This window comes from Canis lupus, chromosome 1 (genome assembly GCF_003254725.2).
Source record: "Canis lupus dingo isolate Sandy chromosome 1, ASM325472v2, whole genome shotgun sequence".
In the NCBI taxonomy this organism is placed as follows: Eukaryota; Metazoa; Chordata; class Mammalia; order Carnivora; family Canidae; genus Canis; species Canis lupus.
The window spans coordinates 37,142,318-37,163,845 of record NC_064243.1 but is presented as its reverse complement, the minus strand read 5'-3'; the positions used below and the strand labels follow the sequence as shown (position 1 = coordinate 37,163,845).

Below are 21,528 nucleotides of genomic sequence, written 5' to 3'. Positions count from 1 at the left end.
CCTGTGTTGGGTGTATGAATATTGTAAATGTTCTATCCTCTTATTGGATTGACCTCTTTATTCATCGTATAATGCCCTTCTTTGTCTCTTAATACAGTCCCTTTTAAAACCTGTTTTGTGTGATATAACTACTTCAATTCTCTTGGTTTCTATTTGCAAATAATGTTTTTTCCCGTCCTTCCCTTTAGTTGGTGTGTATCCTTATATCTGAAGTGAGTCGGTCATAGGTAGCATATAGATGAGTCTTGTGTTTTTATCCATTCAGCCACTCTATGTCTTTTGACTGGAGAATTTAGTTCATTTACACTAATTATTGATAGCCATGTACCTATTCTCATTTTGTTAAAAGCTTTCTTCCTTTGGGATCCCTGGGTAGCCCAGCGGTTTAGCGCTTGCCTTTGGCCCAGGGCGTGATCCTGGAGACCCGGGATCGAATCCCACGTCAGGCTCCCGGTGCATGGAGCCTGCTTCTCCCTCTGCCTGTGTCTCTGCCTCTCTCTCTCTCTCTCTCTGTGTGACTATCATAAATAAATAAAAATTTTAAAAAAAAAAGCTTTCTTCCTTTGAGATTTGATGACTTTCTTTAGTGATCTCCTTATCTCTTGTGTATCTACTATAGGTTTTTGCTTTGTGGTTACCATGAGCTTACATGTAACAACTTGTAACTGTCACAGTCTATTTTAAGTTGATAACAACTTAAATTTAATCACATTCTGCAGCTCTACAGTTTTCCTTCCCCACCATTTTTTATATCATCTTCACCTTTTTTACATTGTATATTCTTTAATTTCTGTAGTTACAGTCCTTTATCAGATGGGTCTTTTACAAATATGTTTTCCCAGACTGTGGTCTGTCTTTCAATTCTCTTGATATTGTCTTTCGTAGAGCAGAAAATTTTAATTTTAATGAAGTCTAGCTTATCAATTATTTGTTTCATGTACATGCCTTTGGTGTAGTATCTAAAAAGTCATATACCATATTGGTGGAGTATCTAAAAAGTCTAGGTCTGTGATTCATTGAGAGTTAAGTTTTGTAAAAGTAATTTTGGTATTTCTAAGGTATAAAATAGGTTTCTGGGATTGGAGTCCTAGTTTATAACACATGGCTAGAAGAACTAAGGATTTGATTTATATGAGCTTGCTTTTTAACCATCCAGGAGTCAGTTAGGTCATATGTTGGAGATTATCTGCTCAAGTGGTTCCCAAACATCTCTCTTTAAATTGGTTTCACTAGAATTATATGGGATGGTTGGATAGTTCGGTTTGTTGTTTAAAATTTAATTCTCAGGAGCAAATAGAACAGGGGTGTTACGGCACATGGACATGATTGATCATTATATCCTATTACCATGCGTTATTTAAGGTTTTAAGTAAAAAAAAATAAGGTTTTAAGTATTTAAGTTTATTTAAGAGCTCAAAAAGGAATTCAAGAATTTAACATAATTTAAAGGAGATTGCACTCAGACTATTTTTGCCATTGTCTGGAGAATTGGCCTAACCAATACACCAGTGCTAATAGTTGAGCTTGGTGCTACCCTTCTAGTGGATGGAAGCTTTGGAAAGTTTCTATATTCTCTGGCAAGTATCACTTTATGCTAACTGTACTATGACCAAGCTTGAGATTTTAGATTCATTCTGAAAGTGTTTCATAACTACTTTTGTACTTTACTATGACACATGATAGTAACCCTTGAAATAGTAAAAAAACAAACAAAAAACCCTACACATTTTATTTGTATTTTTTCAAAACTGCATAATAAATATAACTTAAGTCATAAGCATCAATAGAATCACCTACAATATTCCTGTTGCTTGATGCTTGGAGGCCCTATTGACAAAACTGGTTGGAAAAAAATATTAGCAAAAAGTAACAATGGGAATGGAGAGTGTGGGAGGTGCTGAGAAAGGGACCAATGATACAGATTATGTCATCTTCATTGAGAAACACTGAATATGTGTCTCAATCTTTCTTTACCCAACGAACTCAGCTTCAACTTCCTCCGTGCTTTTACCTAGTTTATAAGTATCATTTTATTAACAACCAAAACAAACACTTAGAAATAGTGAATTACTTTCTCCTTATAAATTCATGTCCAGCGCAGCATTTTGTGTACAGATTACAAATTTTGCTTTATAATTTGTGAGAGACAGAAGGCACACAGCTTGAATTTTCAGTTTTCAGGTTGAGTTTGCAGCAGGTGAGACATAACTTTGGAGTTTGAAATAAATCCAACCTGTAAATAATCACGGAAATTTTTAAGTGAAAATTAACAATTACATCTATCCACAGCTAGGCTGAAGAAAAGCTGTGAAGTTCTACACATGAAGATTTGTGTTGAGGTCACACACCTCCTGCCCTGCAACATATCCTGCTCATACTACAGCAAAACATGCCCAATCCTCCTGATATCAGTTTTTGTTTGTTTGACCTGGCATACACTCCCTCACACACAGCGGATCACCCCTGCCAGCACCAATTTTGCACGACTGTTTCTTTCTCCCACTCTCTGTTAGAACTACACAGATTTTTAACAATGGCTTTGGGCATTGCAATTCATTCTGGAATAGTGACTTTATCCTAATACTTTCATTTTGTCAGGAGGAGGAAAAGCAGTCCCAAGACAGGTTGGTAGTAGAGGAAAAAGCAAAAGAGTCATCTTTGGCAAGCCTCAACCATACTGAGTGGCCATCATCTTCACTTTCACGGAGCAGGCAAAAGTAAGTACAATATGGAATAAACTTCTCAAGTAATTTTATTAATGACCTATTTAAGGGGAAAAAAAAACAGTCCTGGACCTGACTGATCCTTATTGTTAATATATACAGCCCTGTGTCACCAAATAATTATAAACTTCTTGCCTTCATTTTTCCCATGCCAACCTAGGAAGTTTGGGGGTCAATTGTTGATTTTTATTTGATAGACAAATACATGACTTAGTAGTAAGAAGCAACAGCCTAGATTGAGTAGTCAAGAGGAGTTCTATATCCTCTTTTCTCTCAGAGCTAAACAGTGGCAAATCATCAAATTTTTCTCTCAGAATCCTCTTCTGTAAAATGAGAATTTTAAATACCTCATATTATCATTTTAAGAATCAAATAGAAAAATGAACCCAAAAGTGCTTTGCAAAATAGAAAGTTCTATCCATAAATCATCAGCTATCCTGTTTGTACCAGAAAGGGAGTTAAGTTTGTATTAATTCACCTATTCTCTCTCAACCAGTCCTCCTCCTTAAGAACAATTTATTCATTTCCAAAAGAAATTTGAATTAGAGTGTGGCTACAATAAAGTTACCTTTCCCAAAAAGAACTGAATCTATAAGGGAAGGGAGAAGAAATGTGTGGGAAATATCAGAAAGGGAGACAGAACGTAAAGACTGCTAACTCTGGGAAACGAACTAGGGGTGGTAGAAGGGGAGGAGGGCGGGGGGTGGGAGTGAATGGGTGACGGGCACTGGGGGTTATTCTGTATGTTAGTAAATTGAACACCAATAAAAAATTTAAAAAAAAAAAGAACTGAATCTATAGCTTTAGCCTAGTGAGATCACTCAGGAAACAGGTGGTCTGTGGAGATGAATTCTAATCTTTATCCTCCCTGCCAGGATGGGGTTCAGGTGTGTGACTGTGCAGGTGTACAGGGCCCTGACCTCAGAAGGGCCCTCCCAGGTGTGGTGCTCTGCCACAAAGGTTTGCTGCCTGTTGCCATCTTGGAATTCTTAATAATTTTTCATTTTGCAGTGGGCTGGGCAGATTAGGTAGCTCACTTCTCCATTACATCCCCTTATACTACACAAATGTGCATACCACAGGTCCAAAATGCATGTTTTATTTTGTATTCAGTTGCATATTATTCTATTTTGTTCTATGTATGTATGTATATCTTGTTCTTTGCTTCTGACCCAGGGCAGGACATCGTTAGTTTCCTGTTAGTCCCTTGCTCCCAGGGTTAGCAAGGGAGCCTTGAATATCTCTAATGATGCTATGTCATTCACTACTCTAGAGCAGATTAAAATGTATTCTCTCTGGAAAAATCATTAATTAATTAATTAATTTTGCCTGGCACCAGACGGGCTCAAAGAAAACTATGAGCTTAATTAATTCTCTGCTCCAATGGTAAGAAGTGACATGAAACTACCAAACATAACACTTTACAGTTCAATATACATTTAAATGCTTTTCAAATTATACTTCCTAAAGAAAGGATCCCTCCTCTTGTATTTACTAACATGATCAGTTCTTCATTGAAGGACTCTGCTCACCCATTGCTCCAGCATTAATATTACTTTTCCTACTTTTCTTTGCTATTATTCTTTTATCTTTTTATTTTTATTTAAATTCAATTAAGTAATAATGTATTATTGCTTTCATTTGTAGAAGTCAGTGATTCATCAGTCTCATACAATACCCAGTGCTCTGTACATCAGGTGCCCTCTTTAATGCCCATTACCCAGTTACTCCAGTCCTCCATTCCCCTCCTCTCCAGCAACCCTCATTGCTTAAGAGCCTCAAGGTTTGTCTCCTAAGCAAAGTAAGTCAATTAGAGGAAGGCAATTATCATATGCTCTCACCCACATGGGAAACAAAACAAGATCATAGGAGGGAAAAGGAAAAAATAAAACGAGGCAAAATCAGAGAGGTAGTATTAATTTTTCAACTTGCCTCATGAAGCCTGGGGGAAGGTAACTGATTTCCAGCAAACTTTACAGGATTTAGTTGATGTAAATGGCTTCAAGTTTAGAGGTCTGTGATAAAGCTCTGTACTGGGTAGGCTATGGACCGCTCTGACCTGTCTCTGCAGCTACAACGGATGTTCTCCTAGGCAAGAACTTTGAGACCTAAGATGCCCCTTTTTGGCATAATGCTGAATCCTTACTAGGTACTCATTCATCATTGAGTGCCTGACGCTTCCTGAGGATCATTTTACGAGTTCTTGACCCTGAAGCCTCTCAGAGTTATTCCAAAGTTAACTAAACTTAAGTCTACATCGGTGAGAAAGAGGCTTCCTCTCAGCGAGGCGGGGAAAAAAAAAAAAAAAAAAGATATTAGAAAGCCAGACTCACACAATACATGCAGTTTTTCTTTCCTCCTCTTAAATTGTATACTCATTTTCCCCTGAAAAGTCTTTTAAAATAACTTTCCTGAAAGAGCTAAGCTTCATCGGTGCTCAGACTCTGCTTTCTGGAAGGAATAAAAGAGGTGCGTTTGCAGAGCTCTCGCCGGCCAGGTCCCTAAAGCCACCAACTAGCTCCCATCCCAGGCTCCCAGCGGAGCCCCGCCCACACCTGATACTCTGCGCAGGGCCCCGCCTCCCGCTTAGAGGTTCCAACCAATCCTGAACTCCTAATGTGGGGCAGCGCTATCGCGAGATTCCAACTGTATCCTCCGCTAGACTTTCACCGTGTGGACTTGCGCAGAAGCGACTTATGAAGCCATCACCGGAGAAAAGGGGCGGGGCGCTCCGACGTGCGCGTCCGCCTTGACCCCACGCTCCAGCGCGCACCCGGCAGCTGGGCGCTGTGGTTTCTGGGCCCCCCGGGAACCCCGACACAAACCAGCATAAAGCGCGCGTGCCCGTCTTAAGCTGGTGTTCGGTGGGTGGCGAATGCATGCCCGTGACCTGCGGGGGCTTTAGAAGAGCCCCGGACCTTGGTGCAGAGCGGTTCAAGAGGCTTAGAGAACCAGCCTAGGTAGGCGCTTGGGTGCTGGAGGGTCAGGGGTCAGAGGTCGGGCACGGTAGACGCCTCCACTCGGAGACGGAGGTCCCCGGGAGGGAAGACTGTTGTTCCGGAGCCCGGGAAGCTAAAGGGCTGAAAGGGAGTCTCTCGGACTGCGCGAGTCTCTCGGACCCTTTCCCATCCCAGGCTTGGGGGCCGCTGGACCGCTGCGGCTCCCCCGGGGGAAGGTAGGGCCGTGGGGAAGGAGGCTGTGCTTCTCCCCGGGGGCTGGGGCCTGCGGTGTTCAGACCGAGCGTCCGAGGGACCGGCGTCGCGCTCCTCGGCCTCGCGGGTGGCTTGTTTGCCCGGCCTGCTGCGAGTGATGCGGCGCTGACAGCCCAGCTCAGACTCCGTGAACCGCTCTTGAGTTTCGGAGGAAAACCGAGTGGGTATCCGCGTTCGTCGGGCACACGCCCCTGGAGACTGGATCCGGGCCGCTGCCTAGCGTCTTGGTGCTCGGGGTTGTAATGCGGTAAAGGGGAGGCGAGGCTTCCAAGTTAGTCTGAAAGTTCTCAGTTACCTTTGGAGTCCGATGAATTACATTCGCCCTCAAAACCATCCTTGTACGTTGTGCATTTTGACTCCGTGGTCGTTGCTAGGTTGATGAACAAAGATACATTATTTGATGAGCAAAGATATGTTATTTGATGATTGGCACTTTCAGACATAGCACTAGTAATTAATGGCCATTAAGCTCGTGCTGTTTTTTTCTAAGTGACTTTACATGACCCAGGAGGTAGAAATACTAGATGTTCGATGTTTTCCTACGTGTATTTAAATTACTTTAACTCTTTAACTGAACAAAATATCTTTTTAAAGTCATTACAGCTACTTAAAATTGTTTTTATTGGATGGTAGCAAGATGTTGAAACGTCTATTAATAGAAATGATGCATAACATCTGTACTGTCACCAGAAAGACCCTCTGGTTTATAATCAGAAATGATGCTGAGCATTACTGAGAGACGTGTGTATGGACTGCGTAACCTGTGCTTGCTAGATCTTCCCAAGTCGAATTAGCCAATAAGCTAGCAGTTGACAATAAAATAGTTTACTTTTGAAAGATGCTACTATGTATATGTCCTCTTTTGGCCCAAGCCTAAGAACTCCACTTGCAGAATTATTAAATCTTTTTTTTTTAATTTTATTTATTTATTTATTTACTTACTTATTTATTTATTTATGATAGTCACACAGTGAGAGAGAGAGAGAGAGAGAGAGGCAGAGACACAGGCAGAGGGAGAAGCAGGCTCCATGCACCGGGAGCCTGACGTGGGATTCGATCCCAGGTCTCCAGGATCGCGCCCTGGGCCAAAGGCAGGCGCTAAACCGCTGCGCCACCCAGGGATCCCCTATTAAATCTTTTATTAAAAGTTCAGGCTACAAAGATTTGGAGGAAGAGAATGTACTGGTGAAAAATGCCTTCTTTTTGAGGGCATTTTTCAAGTTTATGTGACTGACACATTTTGGGGTTCAATAGATGAAAACACTCTCATCTTGCTGAAGTCATTGCTACAGAAACATTGTGATAATGCTAGATCATTAAAAGCCTCTCACTAATCCGTGGTGACTGGGCTTTGCTTGCATAAGGCTCACCTTGGGCAGCAGTGTGGCAGATGTACACTTACTGTTCTTAAATTCTAAATCCAGGCCTACCATGGAATTGTTTTAAGTCAGGATTTGTATGTGTCTTTTAATGAAGAGATAATAATTTGGAGGGAAAAAAATCTAAATCAAAGTTTAGTAATCGTTTGTCATATTGTCTTAGTAACTTAACATTTTATGTTTATTTTTCTAAAAATCTGTCTTTGTTTTCTCTTGAAGGTATGGGTCAGTCAGTTTTCTCTGTCTCATTCAGGGCCAGAAATAGTAAAGAATAGTTTCACATTACTTGTAATCTTCTAGAATGTGGTTAAGAGACTCTTGTCTAAAAACGAACATAGTACTTAAGAGGGAGGATATTTGGTATTTGGGGAATTAGAGATATTTGTTTCACCTTGTTTTGAATATCAATTCCATGCTGGCATTGGGGGTACAATGGTGAATAGGATACCATTCCTGCCCAGCTGTCATAGCCTTCAAAGTCATACAGTTAGAACAGTACAGCAGTTGGGATCAGGGAGGAATGGCCCTTAACTCAGCATGCCTGGTGGTGGAAGGTTTTCTGGGGAAGATTGGAACAGCAACAGGTAGAAAAAGTATGAGAGAGCATTTCAAGCAAAAGGCTTTTTACACTTAAATGTAGGACAATTAAGATGTGGTTCCTATTTTAAAACCTCAAATAAACATGTTTTACCCAAACTCTGATATTTAAGGAGGAGGAATAAGAAGTAGAATAATCAAAAATGGGACTCAGGTAGTGTATAGAAAACCAGAAGAAGGATTTGGAATATGATTAGAAATCTATAGAATTTTACTGGTACTTGACTTATTAGCTGCCAATTAACATTATGATTATAAGTAGTTTTGATCAAATAACATCTTCTTGGTTCAAGAAGTTATCCCTGGATAGAAAACCCTTAAGAAAAGAGTCAATCTGGGATCCCTGGGTGGCTCAGAGGTTTAGCACCTGCCTTTGGCCCAGGGCCTGGTCCTGGAGGGCTGGGATTGAGTCCCACATCAGGCTCCGTGTGTGGAGCCTGTGTCTCTACCTCTTTCTCTCTCTCTCTGTCTCTCATGAATAAATAAATAAAATCTTTAAAAAAAAAAAAAAAGAATCTAAATAAGATTTTTTTTTTTTTAATCATGAATGTATGTTCAGTTCTGGTTTAATTGGCTAGCGTAGAACTTGGGCATCAAGATTTTTTAAAGTTCCCCCAGATGATTCTAATGTGCAGTCAAGTTTGAGACACACAGATGCATGGTCCTCCATCCTACCACATTACAGCTTGATTATTAGAATATATAATTTATAGTTTCAAAGATGGTGGTGATTAGCAGTTACTGCTCATTGAATGTATGCTAAACTTCTGTTAACTGTATTATGGCACTTATATTATTTCTAAGGATAATCCTATCATCCCCATCTTAGAAATGAGAAAACTCGCACAGAGAGGTTAGTTAGATAACTCTCTGTGCACACAGTAAATGCCAAAGCTAGAATTAGAATCTTTTCTCCTGTAAGCCATTGCTTTGCAGCTGTGAGACTCTATAGCTAGTTCCTTTTGGGTCTTTTAGAGTTAACAATTCATAATTGCCATGTTTTTAATATTAGCATTATTGTTGGTAATAAATTATCTAACCCACCATCACCACCACTGCCGCCTCATATCCACACTCTGCCATTAGCAGTTCTACCCGGTAGAGAAGTATGGTACATTACCCTCCCTCTTCAGTTTGGTCCGTTACTGTGACTTGCTTTATTTATTTTGTGGAACCTTGTACTTTTGCTGTGACCACACTTTAAAAAGTACTTGTATGATTGGATTTACACTGTTACCCTTCAGCTATGGTGATAAGTATATTTGGGAGTTGCTTTACTGGTCCTAGGAGGAAAATGAGAACTACATTATAAGCAGGGTTGAACTGCTCCTCCAGAAACCTCACCTACATCAGCCAACCCTCAGCTAACCAGCTAACCTGCAGATCTGTGAGATTAAATGATTGCTTTCTTAAGATATTGAGCTTTGGAGTGCTGTACAATGTTATCTGGCATTATTTGTGGCCATAATCAACTAATAAGTTGATATAGCCGAACTTTTCAGAGTTCTAGCAGAATGACCAAATTCCAGTATTCTAACCTATGTTCTGATAAGAACTGGACAAAGATAAACACATAGGTTATTGGGGGCTTCCAGTATTATTCTTCCAAGATCATAGACAAGATAAGGTTCTTATACTTAACCATAGTAAGAGATTGTTTACAGTTTATTACTTGCAGATTCATAAAGCAGGCACTGGCTAAGGAAATGGAATTCTCATGATACTTGCTAACCTTTTTGCAGTTTTGAGAATGTCTTATATTTGCACCGTCTAGTATAGTAGCCACTGTTCACATATGACTGTTAAGTGCTTAAAAGTGTGGCTAGTGAGATTGAGGAGCTGAGTTTATGATGCTATTTAAGCTTATTTAAAGTTAAAAAGCCACATGCAGTGTGACTACTAAGAGAATTAATTATCCATTTATATTTTGTCAGTAAATTACTCATTTTTTCTAGAATTTTCAAGTTAATTAGAATAAAAATGTTCTTTGTTTAAAAAAAGATTTTTATTTATTTACTTATAAATGAGAGACACACAGACAGAGGCTAAGACATAGGCAAAGAGAAACAGGCTCCCCGTGGGGACTCCATCCCAGGATCCCAGGATCATGCCCTGAGCCAAAGGCAGATGCTCAACCACTGAGCCACCCAGGCGTCCCAGAATAAAGCTGTTCTTAATATTCTCTTATAATTTTATTTTTTTAGGATTTTGTTTATTTATTTGAGAGAGAGAGAAAGAGAACACAAGCTGGGGCGAGGGTAGCAGAGGCAGAGGGAGAAACGGACTCCCCATGGAGCAAGGCGCTTGACTCAGGGCTTGATCCCAGGACCCTGGGATTGTGACCTGATCTGAAGGCAAGTGGTTAACCAACTGACTGAGCCACCCAGGCACTGCATTCTCCTCTAATTTTTTTTTTAAGATTTTATTTATTTATTCATGAGAGACACGCAGAGAGAGAGAGAGAGAGAGAGAGGCAGAGATACAGGCAGAGGGAGAAGCAGGCTCCATGGAAGGAGCCCAACATGGGACTCAGTCCTGCGTCTCCAGGATCACACCCTGGGCTGAAGGCAGCGCTAAACCGCTGAGCCACCCGGCTGCCCTCTCTTCTAATTTTAAGTCTTTTCTTCATCTCATTTTTGTTTGCACTTTTAAAATCAGCTTTATTAAGGTATAATTTACATATAGTAAAATCCAGCAATGTTAAGTGTACCATGATGAGTTTTGACAAGTATATACAATTACGTAAATACCAGTTGAACATTTCTGTCATCCCAAAACTTTCTCTCCTGCTCCATGCCATCAGTCCACTTTTTCCCACTTCCTCTGCTTTAGTAACCACTCACTGACTTTCGATCAGTAGGTTTTTGCCTTTTCTAGAATTTTACATAAATAGAATCATATAAGGTCTTACACATCTGGCTTCCTTCACTTAGCACAATGCTTTAAAAATGCATCCATTTTTTTTTTAATTCATCCATCTCATTGTATATTGTATCAGTAGGTTATCAAGAAATATCCCCCTGTTTATCCATTTACCAGGCAATGGACTGTTTCCATTTTTGGCTTTTGTTAAAATTGCTATTAACATTCAAGTTTAAATCTTTTTTGTAAATCTATGTTTTTATTTCTCTTTGGTAAATATCTAGGAGTAGGATTACTAGGCTGCACAGAAAGTTTGTATTTCATTTTGTAAGAAAATTGATAGACTTTTCCTCATGTTTGAGAGTTCAGTTTTAGTTGCTCTACCTCTTCAGTCTTTTAAATTTTAACCATTCTAGTACATACATACATACATAGTTTCCTGTCATGGATTGTAGGTTGAATTTGCATTGCCTTAATGACTGATGATGGCGAAGACATTCTCATGTGCTTATTTGGCACTCGTAGATCATCTTTGGTGAAGCGTATGTTCAGAATTTTTTCCATTTCGTCATAAGGTTGTCTTACTATTGATATGTGAGCTTTTTTCTATTCCACATACAAATCCTTCATCAGATACTTGCTTTACTAATACTGCATCCCATCCCATCTGACTTCCCATTTCCTTTCTATAACAGTATCTTTTGAAGTGCTAAAATATGTAATTTTGTTGAAACTTTATCAATTTTTTGCATTCTGTTTTTGTGCCCTATTTAATTTTTTTTACCTAATTTAATATCACTTTAATTTCTCCCCTGTTTTGTTCTAGAAGTTTTATAGTTTTAGCTTCTGTATTTCAGTTGGTGATCTATTGCAAGTTAATTTTTATATGTGGTGAGAGGTAAAGGTCAAAGTTCATTTTTTTGCATATGGCTATCTGTTTATTGAAAAGAATATTTTTGCCCATAGATTGCCTTTGAATTTCTTTCAAAAATTAATTGACCAGGTGCCAGGGTGGATCAGTCAGTTAAAACATCCGACTCTTGGCTTTGGCTTAGGTCGTTATCTCATGAGTCCTGACATCAAGCCCCAAATGAGGCTCTCCGTTCAGTGGGGAGTCTATTTGAGATTGTCTCCCTCTCCCATTCTCCAGCCCCCCCCCCCCATGCTCACTCTTACTCTCTAAAATAAATAAATAAATAAATAGTAAATAAATCATTTAAAAAAAATCAGTTGACCATACATGTATGGGTCTATTTCAGGATGCTTTAGTTTGTTACATTGATCAGTATGTCATATACCATTACCATTACCACACATTAATTACCATCAGTATAAGTCCTAGAATCAGTGTAAGTCTTTCAACTTTATTCTGCTTTTTGGAAATTATTTTGACCCTTCTAGATCTTGGGCATTTTAATATAAATTTTAAAATTACTTGTCAGTTTCTGGGGGGCAGGGGGAAGCCTATTGGGATTTTGAATAGGATTACTTTGTAGGTCAACATCTAGGAATTGACATTTTGACATCTTGCATCTTTCAGTCCATAAACTTTCCAAATTGAGAATATTTCTTAAACTACCCTGAAGCTAAATTTTAACTGTTTATACATCCTTTTTTTTTTTCCCAGCTGTATCATTAGAATAGGTGGAATTAGGCATCAATCATCATTACAACTTCATAATTTAACCTCTGAGTTGTGTGTTTCATATAGAAATTGGCTATTATTTTGGGAAAAGTGTAGTTTGACCCTGCCTAATTGGTGTCAGACCAATTTCCTCTTCAGAGATGACAAAGCTTTCTCTTCTTTTTCCTACATTTTTTCATCTCTTTCTTCTTTTGTCTTTGCTCCATTTCCCCTGGTTGCCATCACCAGCTTATTCCTTGCCCAGCTATTCTTATTTATGCCAATTCATAAAAAAGAAATATGTTCTGTATTTTTATTTTCTTCTTTTGAGAGAAATATATATATTCGGGAATTCTTCAGCTATGTGTGGGTCAAGGGAAGTTTTGTTAACCTGTTGGGATTATAAAACAAAATTGAATTTCTGTTGTGATGAGTTCAAATGTTACTAAAACTCTTCAAATAGCATTTCCAGGATATTTGAGAGATTTACCTTAGTGTCATGCTGCTCATTACATGCATTTTTAGAATGTATTTTATTCTATATAATGCACTATTACGTTTATCCATTAAAGAACTGGTAAGACCATTGAATTTCTATGATGCATGAGATTATCAATGTGACCTAACCTGTGTTTGACTTATTTTAAAAAAATTAACCATTGCTTTTTGTATCTTTTTAAGATTTCATATTATGTGTGTGAGCTGTTAGTTTATGGTGAATTATTCATCTGGGAGCACTTTAATACCAAAATTCTCTCTTGGAATGCTTACTTGTTGCATTTGTCTCCTAGAGTTCACATTTGCTAACCAAGAAAACTTGAAAATGAGTAGCCGGAGGAAACGTGCTCCTCCAGTGAGAGTTGATGAGGAAAAACAACAGCAGCTTCATTGGAATATGCATGAAGACAGAAGAAATGAACCTCTCACCCTAACTGATGATGAGAACCCCTGCTCTGGTTCAGATTTCTCTTCTGCTCACTGCATCATCCTAGGTGATAGTCTAAAGGAAGAAGTGGCTCACAAAGATAAAAAGAGGTGTTCGGAGGCAGTGAGCATCTCAAAATCAAACGATAAAGAAGAGACTTGTGGCACTTTTTCTCCTTTGTCTATAAAGCTGAATATCGTGATTTCTCCCTATCACTTCGATAATTCTTGGAAGGCATTTCTAGGAGAATTAACTCTTCAGCTTCTTCCTGAACAGAGTTTAATTGAACATTTTTCTGAAAAGAGTTTTACACTGATGAGTTCAGAGTCAAGCGATCATTTCCTGATCTATGTTAATTCAGAATGTGAAGATGTAGAGAAGCAAGAAAAAGGACTCAATGAGCCAATTAGTACTTGTGACAAGGGTATTCGAGTGGAATCATCTTTCAGTGGTGAAATATTAGAAGATTTGGGGTGGCTACAAAAGAAGAGAAGAATAAAACTTTACCAAAAACCAGAAGGAAATCACATGATCAAGGTACTCAATTTTTATGGTGTCTCTTAAAGGTTCTTCTGTGTTGGGCAATCCCATTTTGAAGTTAACTTAGAAGGAAGGTCTAAAAGCCAGAAAAAAGCCTCTCATTAAGTTTCAAAGTGTACTTTATTTTGAGCTTTCAGTAACTGTAAAAAATGTATACTCTAGCTGATCATTTCCAGGCTGTCCTTTTTCAAGATACTCTTCCAGCTCTGCTCTCAGTGTCTTGTCATCTCTCCTTTTTCCTGTAGCAGTCCTTTAACCGTTGCCCTGCTTGCCTTTTCAACTCCATCTGCTTTGTCTCTGGATTAGTATAATGTGAATGAAATGAAATTCTGTTCTTCACTGCCTACAGAACCAAGTGTCATCCGGCACATAACTCTCTTCTTTGATAGGCCCTTTTCTACCTTTCCAGCCTCTTCTTTTATCACTCTGCTTTTTATTTTGTCCCAGAAATTCCAAATTGATTTATTTCCTACATGTTTTCTGGCCATATTTCTGCATCTTTGCTTTTGTTTAATGGTTCTCTGCCTGGTTTTTTCCCTTCCTTTTCCCTAATAACTCCTGGGCATTCTCTAATATTCAGCTCAGAGTTCACTTCTCTAGGGAGATCTTTTTGTAAATTTCATGGATTGTGTTACATGCCCTTTCCCCATAATACTCTATACACATTTGTTTTTACCATGACCACTTGTAGTGTACTTTCATTTTAGATTTTTCTCCTTCAGCAGACTACAACATCATTTATCTTCACAGCCTAGTAAAAGTCCTGATACTGAACAGATTTCCAGCAAATGAATGAGTAAATTTATAACTCATTTCAGGCTCTTCTATTTCCTAGCTAGTATCTTTATGTGACTCATTTAAATGCTCAAATTTCAGCATCTTTCTGTATAAAATATAAATAATAAACATTCTTTTTGCTTCATATAGTCATGTTGAGAATCAAGTGCATTGCTGTAAATAGATGTCCTTTATAAGCTATAAAGTAGGCTAATATACCTTCAGGCCAAAGCTTGAAAGGAAAAGAAATTCTAAAATGTTAAATTCACTTTTGTTTAATTGAAATCTGTGTCTTGCGTTTCTTGCATTAAAAAGCAATTGTAGGGATCCCTGGGTGGAGCAGCGCTTTGGCGCCTGCCTTTGGCCCAGGGCGCGATCCTGGAGACCCAGGATCGAATCCCACATCGGGCTCCCGGTGCATGGAGCCTGCTTCTCCCTCTGCCTATATCTCTGCCTCTCTCTCTCTCTCTCTGTGACTATCATAAATAAATAAAAATTTAAAAAATTTTTAAAAAATAAAAAATAAAAAAAATAAAAAGCAATTGTAGGGCAGCCCCGATGGCCCAGCGGTTTGGTGCCGCCTTCAGCCTGGGGTATGATCCTGGAGACCCGGGATTGAGTCCCACGTCAGGCACCCTGCATGGAGCCTGCTTCTCCTTCTGCCTGTGTCTCTGCCTGTCTCTGTGTGTCTGTCATGAATAAATAAATAAAATATTAAAAAAAAAAAAAACAGGTAGCCCGGGTGGCTCAGTGGTTTAGCGCCACCTTTAGCCCAGGGCCTGATCTTGGAGACATGGAATCGAGTCCCACGTCGGGCTCCCTGCATGGAGCCTGCTTCTCCCTCTGCCTGTGTCTCTGCCTCTCTCTCTCTCTCTGTGTCTCTCATGAATAAATAAATAAAATCTAAAAAAAAAAAAAAAAAAAAAAAGCAATTGCATTGGTATACTTTCAGAATTGATAATAGGAAAGAAAACTTAGAAGCATTAGATTGTAATTAATTCTTCCCTGGAGAATGAAACTATGCAACCACTTACTCCCTTTCCTTGTTGATTGTGTGTGAGGAAATTGTGGCTCAGTGATAAGCATGTATATAAGAATTCGTGGCTTGTATATCTATTCTGCCCACCTTCCCCATGGACCAATCCTTGATCTATTCTGTTTTCTTATCCCAATTTTTATAAATATTTAAACGTTTATTGCTGTTACAGTAAGCTAACTCTGGATGCATACAAGGCAGAGTACAAATAATAATTAAACATATTCTTTGTTACTCATTCCTAAATAATGCTGAGTTGGCTTCTTGTTCTTTAGGAAAAGAATATGAGCCTCTGTGTGATTATGGAATCAGGTCCAGGATAACGGAAATGAAAGAAAATGCATTTATTGAGTTATTTACCATTAGGAAGTTTTAAGATTGTATTATCTAGGCTATTTCATAGAGGCTTCTCTCCTATTGCAAGTAACAGCATTTGGTTTTAAATAAATCAATTACTTTGCCTGTTTTTTTAACTCTTAAACACCGATGCCAGTATTCAACTTCAAATATTTTGACTACAGAACTTCATACTGAATTGTTTTACAAGAATCAGGATATATTACATCAATCAAGATCTGTTTTCCTATACATTTTAGTGTTTGATCTAGTAATAGGTATTCCCAAGCCTAACTGCTTAAGAACCCTGGCATATGCGTCAGAATCTTCTGAGGGAATCTGCATTTTTAACCAACTTCACTGATTATTTTGATACTCATCAAGTTTGAAAATCATTGACTTGGTAAGTGGAATTGGTATTCTTATCACATTGTCCCAAGTTCAGTTCCAGTTTAGGAAGTATTTTTTTCTAGCAACTTGAATGGTGCATCTCACATAGTAGGCACTACATTTGTAGAATGAATTTGTTATTGAAGTTTTGAAATTTGTGAGGGAGATTTAGTAGGTATGTATCTAATGTTTGTGGAGCAAATACTGTAAATATGTTTAAAAACAGTAATGGTTAAAAATTTTTATGTCCTCATAAAGAATGTATAGGACTATTAAAACTATTTTTATGTTGATTAATTCTTTGTAGGTTGGAATTTATCTTTTGGAAGGTGGTCTAGCGAAACTGGACTTTTTGAGTGATGCAAATTCAAGAATGAAGAAATTCAATCAACTTATGAAAAGAGTGATGGAAAAGTTATACAATTTTGTTATTCCAGGTAAATTAAAAATTGCTGATACTTTAAGAATTGGGAGGTTTTCCCAAATCATATACATAATAAGCAGAAAAATGATAAACCATAATAAAATTAAACAATCTCTATAAAATCACTATCTGATAAAATTATATGTATCTGAAATGCCCCACTAATTTGTGTCTTTCCTTGCTAAATACTGAGCTTAGAGAAGTACCCAAGAAATATTTGCAGTCAATAGTCAGAGTCTAAAGGATCTAAGCTGATTAGAATTTTTGCATCATCCTTGTGCTTTTATTTTGTCATGGCCAGAGATTCTTGGCTGGCCTTATTCCACCTCTCCTTTGCAGTCTGACAAATAATCTCAAGAGCCTGCTTCCCATAAAGACCAGTTAACTTTGCTACTGTTTCTTGGCAAGATGTTGCATCTTTGGTCAGGACTGCAGCTTCAGAGTTGTCTACCTTTGGTTCCCAAGGAGAGAGTGTGGATGGCTTGATGCAGCCCATCAACACTCCTGGAAAAACAGCTCAAACTCTCCAAGCCCTGCTCATGGTGGGTCAGCATTATTTCAGGTTCAAATTACAGAACATTTCATACTGGAATATTTGGGAAATCAGTTTCTAAGCTTGACCATTGAGTTGTTTCTTTAGTACATTCTTTTGCAAAGTTTCATAATACTAATAAAAGTAGGGGTGCTTGGCTGACTCATTTGGTAGAGTATGCAACTCTTGATCTCAGGGTCATGAGTTCAAGCCTCATGTTGGGTGTGGAGCCTACTTAATTAAAAAAAACTAAAAAAATAAATCATTTTGTATATTGACTTAAAAGAAGGAAAATCTCTGGTTTCAGAATTGGAAGGGATGCTTTTAAGTACATCTGGAATTTTTAAGGTTATGGTAAGAATTATTCTGCCTTTTAAAAATAATACAAATTGAACTTTCTTTTTTTCAAAGAAAAACTTAAATTTAGTTATCAGTACTAGAATACACAAGTATAGTAAAAGTGTGAAATAACCTAACATAAAACTAGACATTAATTATAAAATCTTGAAAATCTTGTATGGCATATTTTTTGTTGAAAAAAGCAAATTATGTATTTTGTGATACAGTCTTCACTCTATGGCATGTGAAGTGCATTCTGTAAAAGTGTAGATAGGCCTTTTTGGAACAGTTCGGAAGTAAATCATAAGCTAAAGTGGGTTTGTACAGTTATTCAAGATTTTGAATTTTTGTTCATGTTATAGTAGGCACCAGTCTTCTTCCAAATGGCAGTCATGCCCAACAAATGTATCTGATATTTTTACAAATTTGTATTAGTGGTTTAAGCAATTATCTCCTAGTTGGCTTCTGCTGCTACCAAATGCCTGTCCTTTTTTAGCATAAGAAATAAAATGGGAAAAATTATGTCTGCATATGGATTTTTTATGTTAAGATGTAAAATGAAATAAATTATCCTTTTATAAACTGCAAAAGATATTCACATTCAAATGTTTATTAAATATCTACAATGGGCAAAGCATGTGCTAGCTGCTCTGACAAGCTATAAAAACAAAAGACAGCCTTTGCATTACAGTTCAGTGCACAAGGGAAAAATACAAATAAATGACTGCACTGTCAGATTGATTGCAATCTATCGCTATATCCAAAGTAGAAGAATGTTACATGAAACAGAGAAGAACATTAGTTCTAACCAAGGGAAAAAAGAAAGAAAAAGCCATGGAAAAGGTTGAACTATCTTGAAGGGTGGATTTTTGATCAGTGAAGAATTTAGGTAGGGCCTTCCAGTCCCAGAGATGGAAAACTACATAGTAGAATAAAAATTGCTTATAGTTTCAAGAGGTAGATTGGGTTATTTTGAGTATATTTATTGTTGGATATACAGATGTGTTGGAAGAGGATGAGGAAGAGTCAGAGAGTGAGCCAGAGGGACAGGAGATTGATGAACTCTATCAGTTTGTGAAGCAAACACATCAGCAAGAAACACAGTCCATCCAAGTGGATGTCCAGCATCCTGCCTTGATTCCTGTGTTGAGACCATACCAGAGAGAGGCTGTCAATTGGATGCTACAACAAGAGCATTTCAGAAGTGCTCCTACTAATGGCAAGTATAAGATGCTTAAAGAAAGGCAAATTGATCATAGAGAGATAATTGGGATGGGGGATATTGTTAAGCAAATCATATTGAAACAGTAGAATGGGTTTTACTATGAACAAAATGATAGCTTAAGAAATTCTTTAAAATTAAAATCTAGAGAAATTAATTTGTGGGTTCCCTCATCTGTAAGTGTTTGAACTAATTTTTCCTACCCTGATTGGAATTTTTAAAAACCAATACATTTTTTATATGTCTTTCCAACTAAGAATTGCTTTTGGAACCTGATCAGATGGGAATCTTGCTAATTATCTGCAAGAGGCTTCATAATTCAATGATGGATATTAGCAACAGAAAGCAAATTTACCAAAGTGGGAGAATGATGTGTAACTAATTTTTCTGGGTTTGCATTTATATTCTTTGCTCCACAAAATAAATAATAAAATCTTATCTGTTAAGTGTTTTCCTTAAAGTAAATTTATGGGAGTCATTTATACCACTTCTTTATTCATTATCTTTAAAGAGACAGGTACCAGGTGAGATTTTTTTTTTTTTTGTATGATTCTAGGAAGTGAAGTATCAACTGTATCTCTTTCTTTCTGTACAGATTTATTTTAATGATGGATAGCTCTTATTTCTCCCATAGGATCTAGTTTGTACTTTTTTATCCAACAAAATTCTTTTTTTTTTTAATTTTTAATTTTGGAAAATAATATCCATTTATAGTCAAAATTTCTTCCCACTCCCCCTCATTCCATACTCTAAATTATTCTGAAGTAACCATTTCATATATCACTTAATCTGGTAATATTTCAGTTTATTTTATTAAAACAAAGGATTCCTTTAAAACAGATATAAAATATATATCTTATAATGGCTTTTTAAACCCAGTAATTTCTTAATATCACTTAATCTCTCCCTTCTATACCTTCCTTTCTTCTCCCCTTTCTCTCTGTTTCTCTATTTCTTTTTCTATCTTATAATTTATTCAGATCTGAAACCATGTAACATTCATACATTGGAATTAGTTGTTGTCTCTTAAATTTCTGTAATCCATAGATTTTTATCTCTTCACATTCTGTATTTTTACTTAAAATTTATTCATTGAAGAAATTGTTAGGTCTGAGGTGTGCCACAGACTATTTGTTCTTCAAAATGAAATAACTTTTCTTTAAGTAATTAAGATATAACTTACAGTAAAATGCACAGACCTTAAGGGCACAGTTTGATAAATTTGCACAAATCTGTGCATCAGTGTCTCCAGTGACCCAGTTAAGACATAGAACGAAATTTCCTCAAAAGCCACTAGCCATCCCTGCCTCTTAAGACTTGAAATGGCTGTCTAAATTATGTGTTTTAAGTTTAAAATATATATCAGGTTTCAAATAGTACAAAAAAGGATGCCAAACATCTCACTAATAATTTTTATATTGATTACATGTTGAAGTGATAATATATTGGTTATATTAGGCTAAAAATTTATTAAAATTGACTTTACCTATTTCTTTTATGTCTGTTTTACAATGTTGACATGAAATATTTCTGTCACTCCAGAAACTTCCCTCATGACCCAGTCAGTTCTCCTACTTCAGCCCCTTTAGGAGGCAACTACTGCCATCATAAGTTAGTTTTGCCTGTTTTTGAAACAGTAAATAGTTTGGCCAAATATGGACACCTGAGGCAGGAGAGAAATTGACATCTTTCAACATAATGTTTTTGAGATTCAACTATGCTGCATGAATCAGTAATCCATTCTTTTTCTCCACAGAATGCATTTTCTTGATTCAGTCTCGTGTCATTTAATAGTTATGTTCCCTCTGGCTCCCATAAATTGAAGCTTTTTATCTTTTAATTTTTCATTTTATAAAAGCTATATATCTTTATTTGTACTTCATCTATTAATCCCTAAAGAAGGCAACAAAAAATTACTTGCTGTTTCACTGGTAGGTAGAGACATACTTCCTAATTTGGCAGTTGATTTAAATGACTTAAAATATTAAGGGAAAGGATAGTGAAAGATTTTGATTGAAATACATTCTCTACTTCAGTGTCTTAAGATACCTTTTCCTCAGTTAAGTAAGCTGTTCCTCTCAGCCCATGTAAAACGTTAGGTCTGATTTAGGTTAATGTACTAACCCACTAGCATATGTCTGTTGAGTTATTTAAAAACTCAGGCAACTTCTTGAAAGATTTATAAAGGATAAGCTACTTTCCTTTATTGGGTAGGAATTGGTCACTTATACTAGTTTTCTTTTCCTGTTAATCCTCTATGATTTACTACACTTTGTTTTTCTGTCTTAACACTTTATATAGAAAAATACTGGTATCTAAAGCAAAGGAAGAATAATTGTAAGAAAAATATCTGAAGAAAAGAATGAGATCCTAACCTTTTCCAGGTGTATGTGACTTTCAAGGGTGTCCTGACTGCTAACTTATTTTTATTTTAATGTGATTAGCAGAAGAGAAGACAAACAGAAACTTTTCTCATGGTTATATTTTTCTTTAGAAAATGCCTTGCACTTCTTATGGCGTGAGATTGTTACACCTGAGGATTTGAAACTCTACTACAATCCATATACAGGCTGGTAAGACAAATTTCTTGTGCTTGGTATTAAAAATAAA

The 21,528-nt window shown here is 37.2% G+C and overlaps 1 protein-coding gene and 1 long non-coding RNA gene across 4 annotated transcripts in view; one reads left to right on the top strand and one right to left on the bottom strand.

Annotated features, from left to right (window-relative positions):
* Nucleotides 1-2,002: 2,002 nt before the first annotated feature.
* LOC112644257 (uncharacterized) lies at nt 2,003-5,455 on the bottom strand. The gene is made up of 2 exons (XR_003126257.3): nt 5,057-5,455; nt 2,003-2,233 (listed from the first exon to the last, which is right to left on the bottom strand). It is a non-coding gene; the product is annotated as an uncharacterized LOC112644257 (long non-coding RNA).
* Nucleotides 5,450-21,528, top strand: part of SHPRH (SNF2 histone linker PHD RING helicase) — a 94,469-nt gene continuing 78,390 nt past the window's right edge. The window contains exons 1-5 of one of the 3 annotated variants that reach the window (XM_025422497.3): nt 5,450-5,683; nt 13,189-13,859; nt 16,709-16,838; nt 18,697-18,915; nt 21,413-21,491. In XM_025422497.3, coding sequence (XP_025278282.1) covers nt 13,221-13,859; nt 16,709-16,838; nt 18,697-18,915; nt 21,413-21,491 — 1,067 coding nt within the window. In that variant the 5' untranslated portion in view covers nt 5,450-5,683; nt 13,189-13,220. Of the gene's footprint in view, nt 5,684-5,714; nt 6,096-13,188; nt 13,860-16,708; nt 16,839-18,696; nt 18,916-21,412; nt 21,492-21,528 lie in introns of those variants that run through there. The other 2 variants (XM_025422498.3, XM_025422499.3) reach the window with 2 other exon arrangements.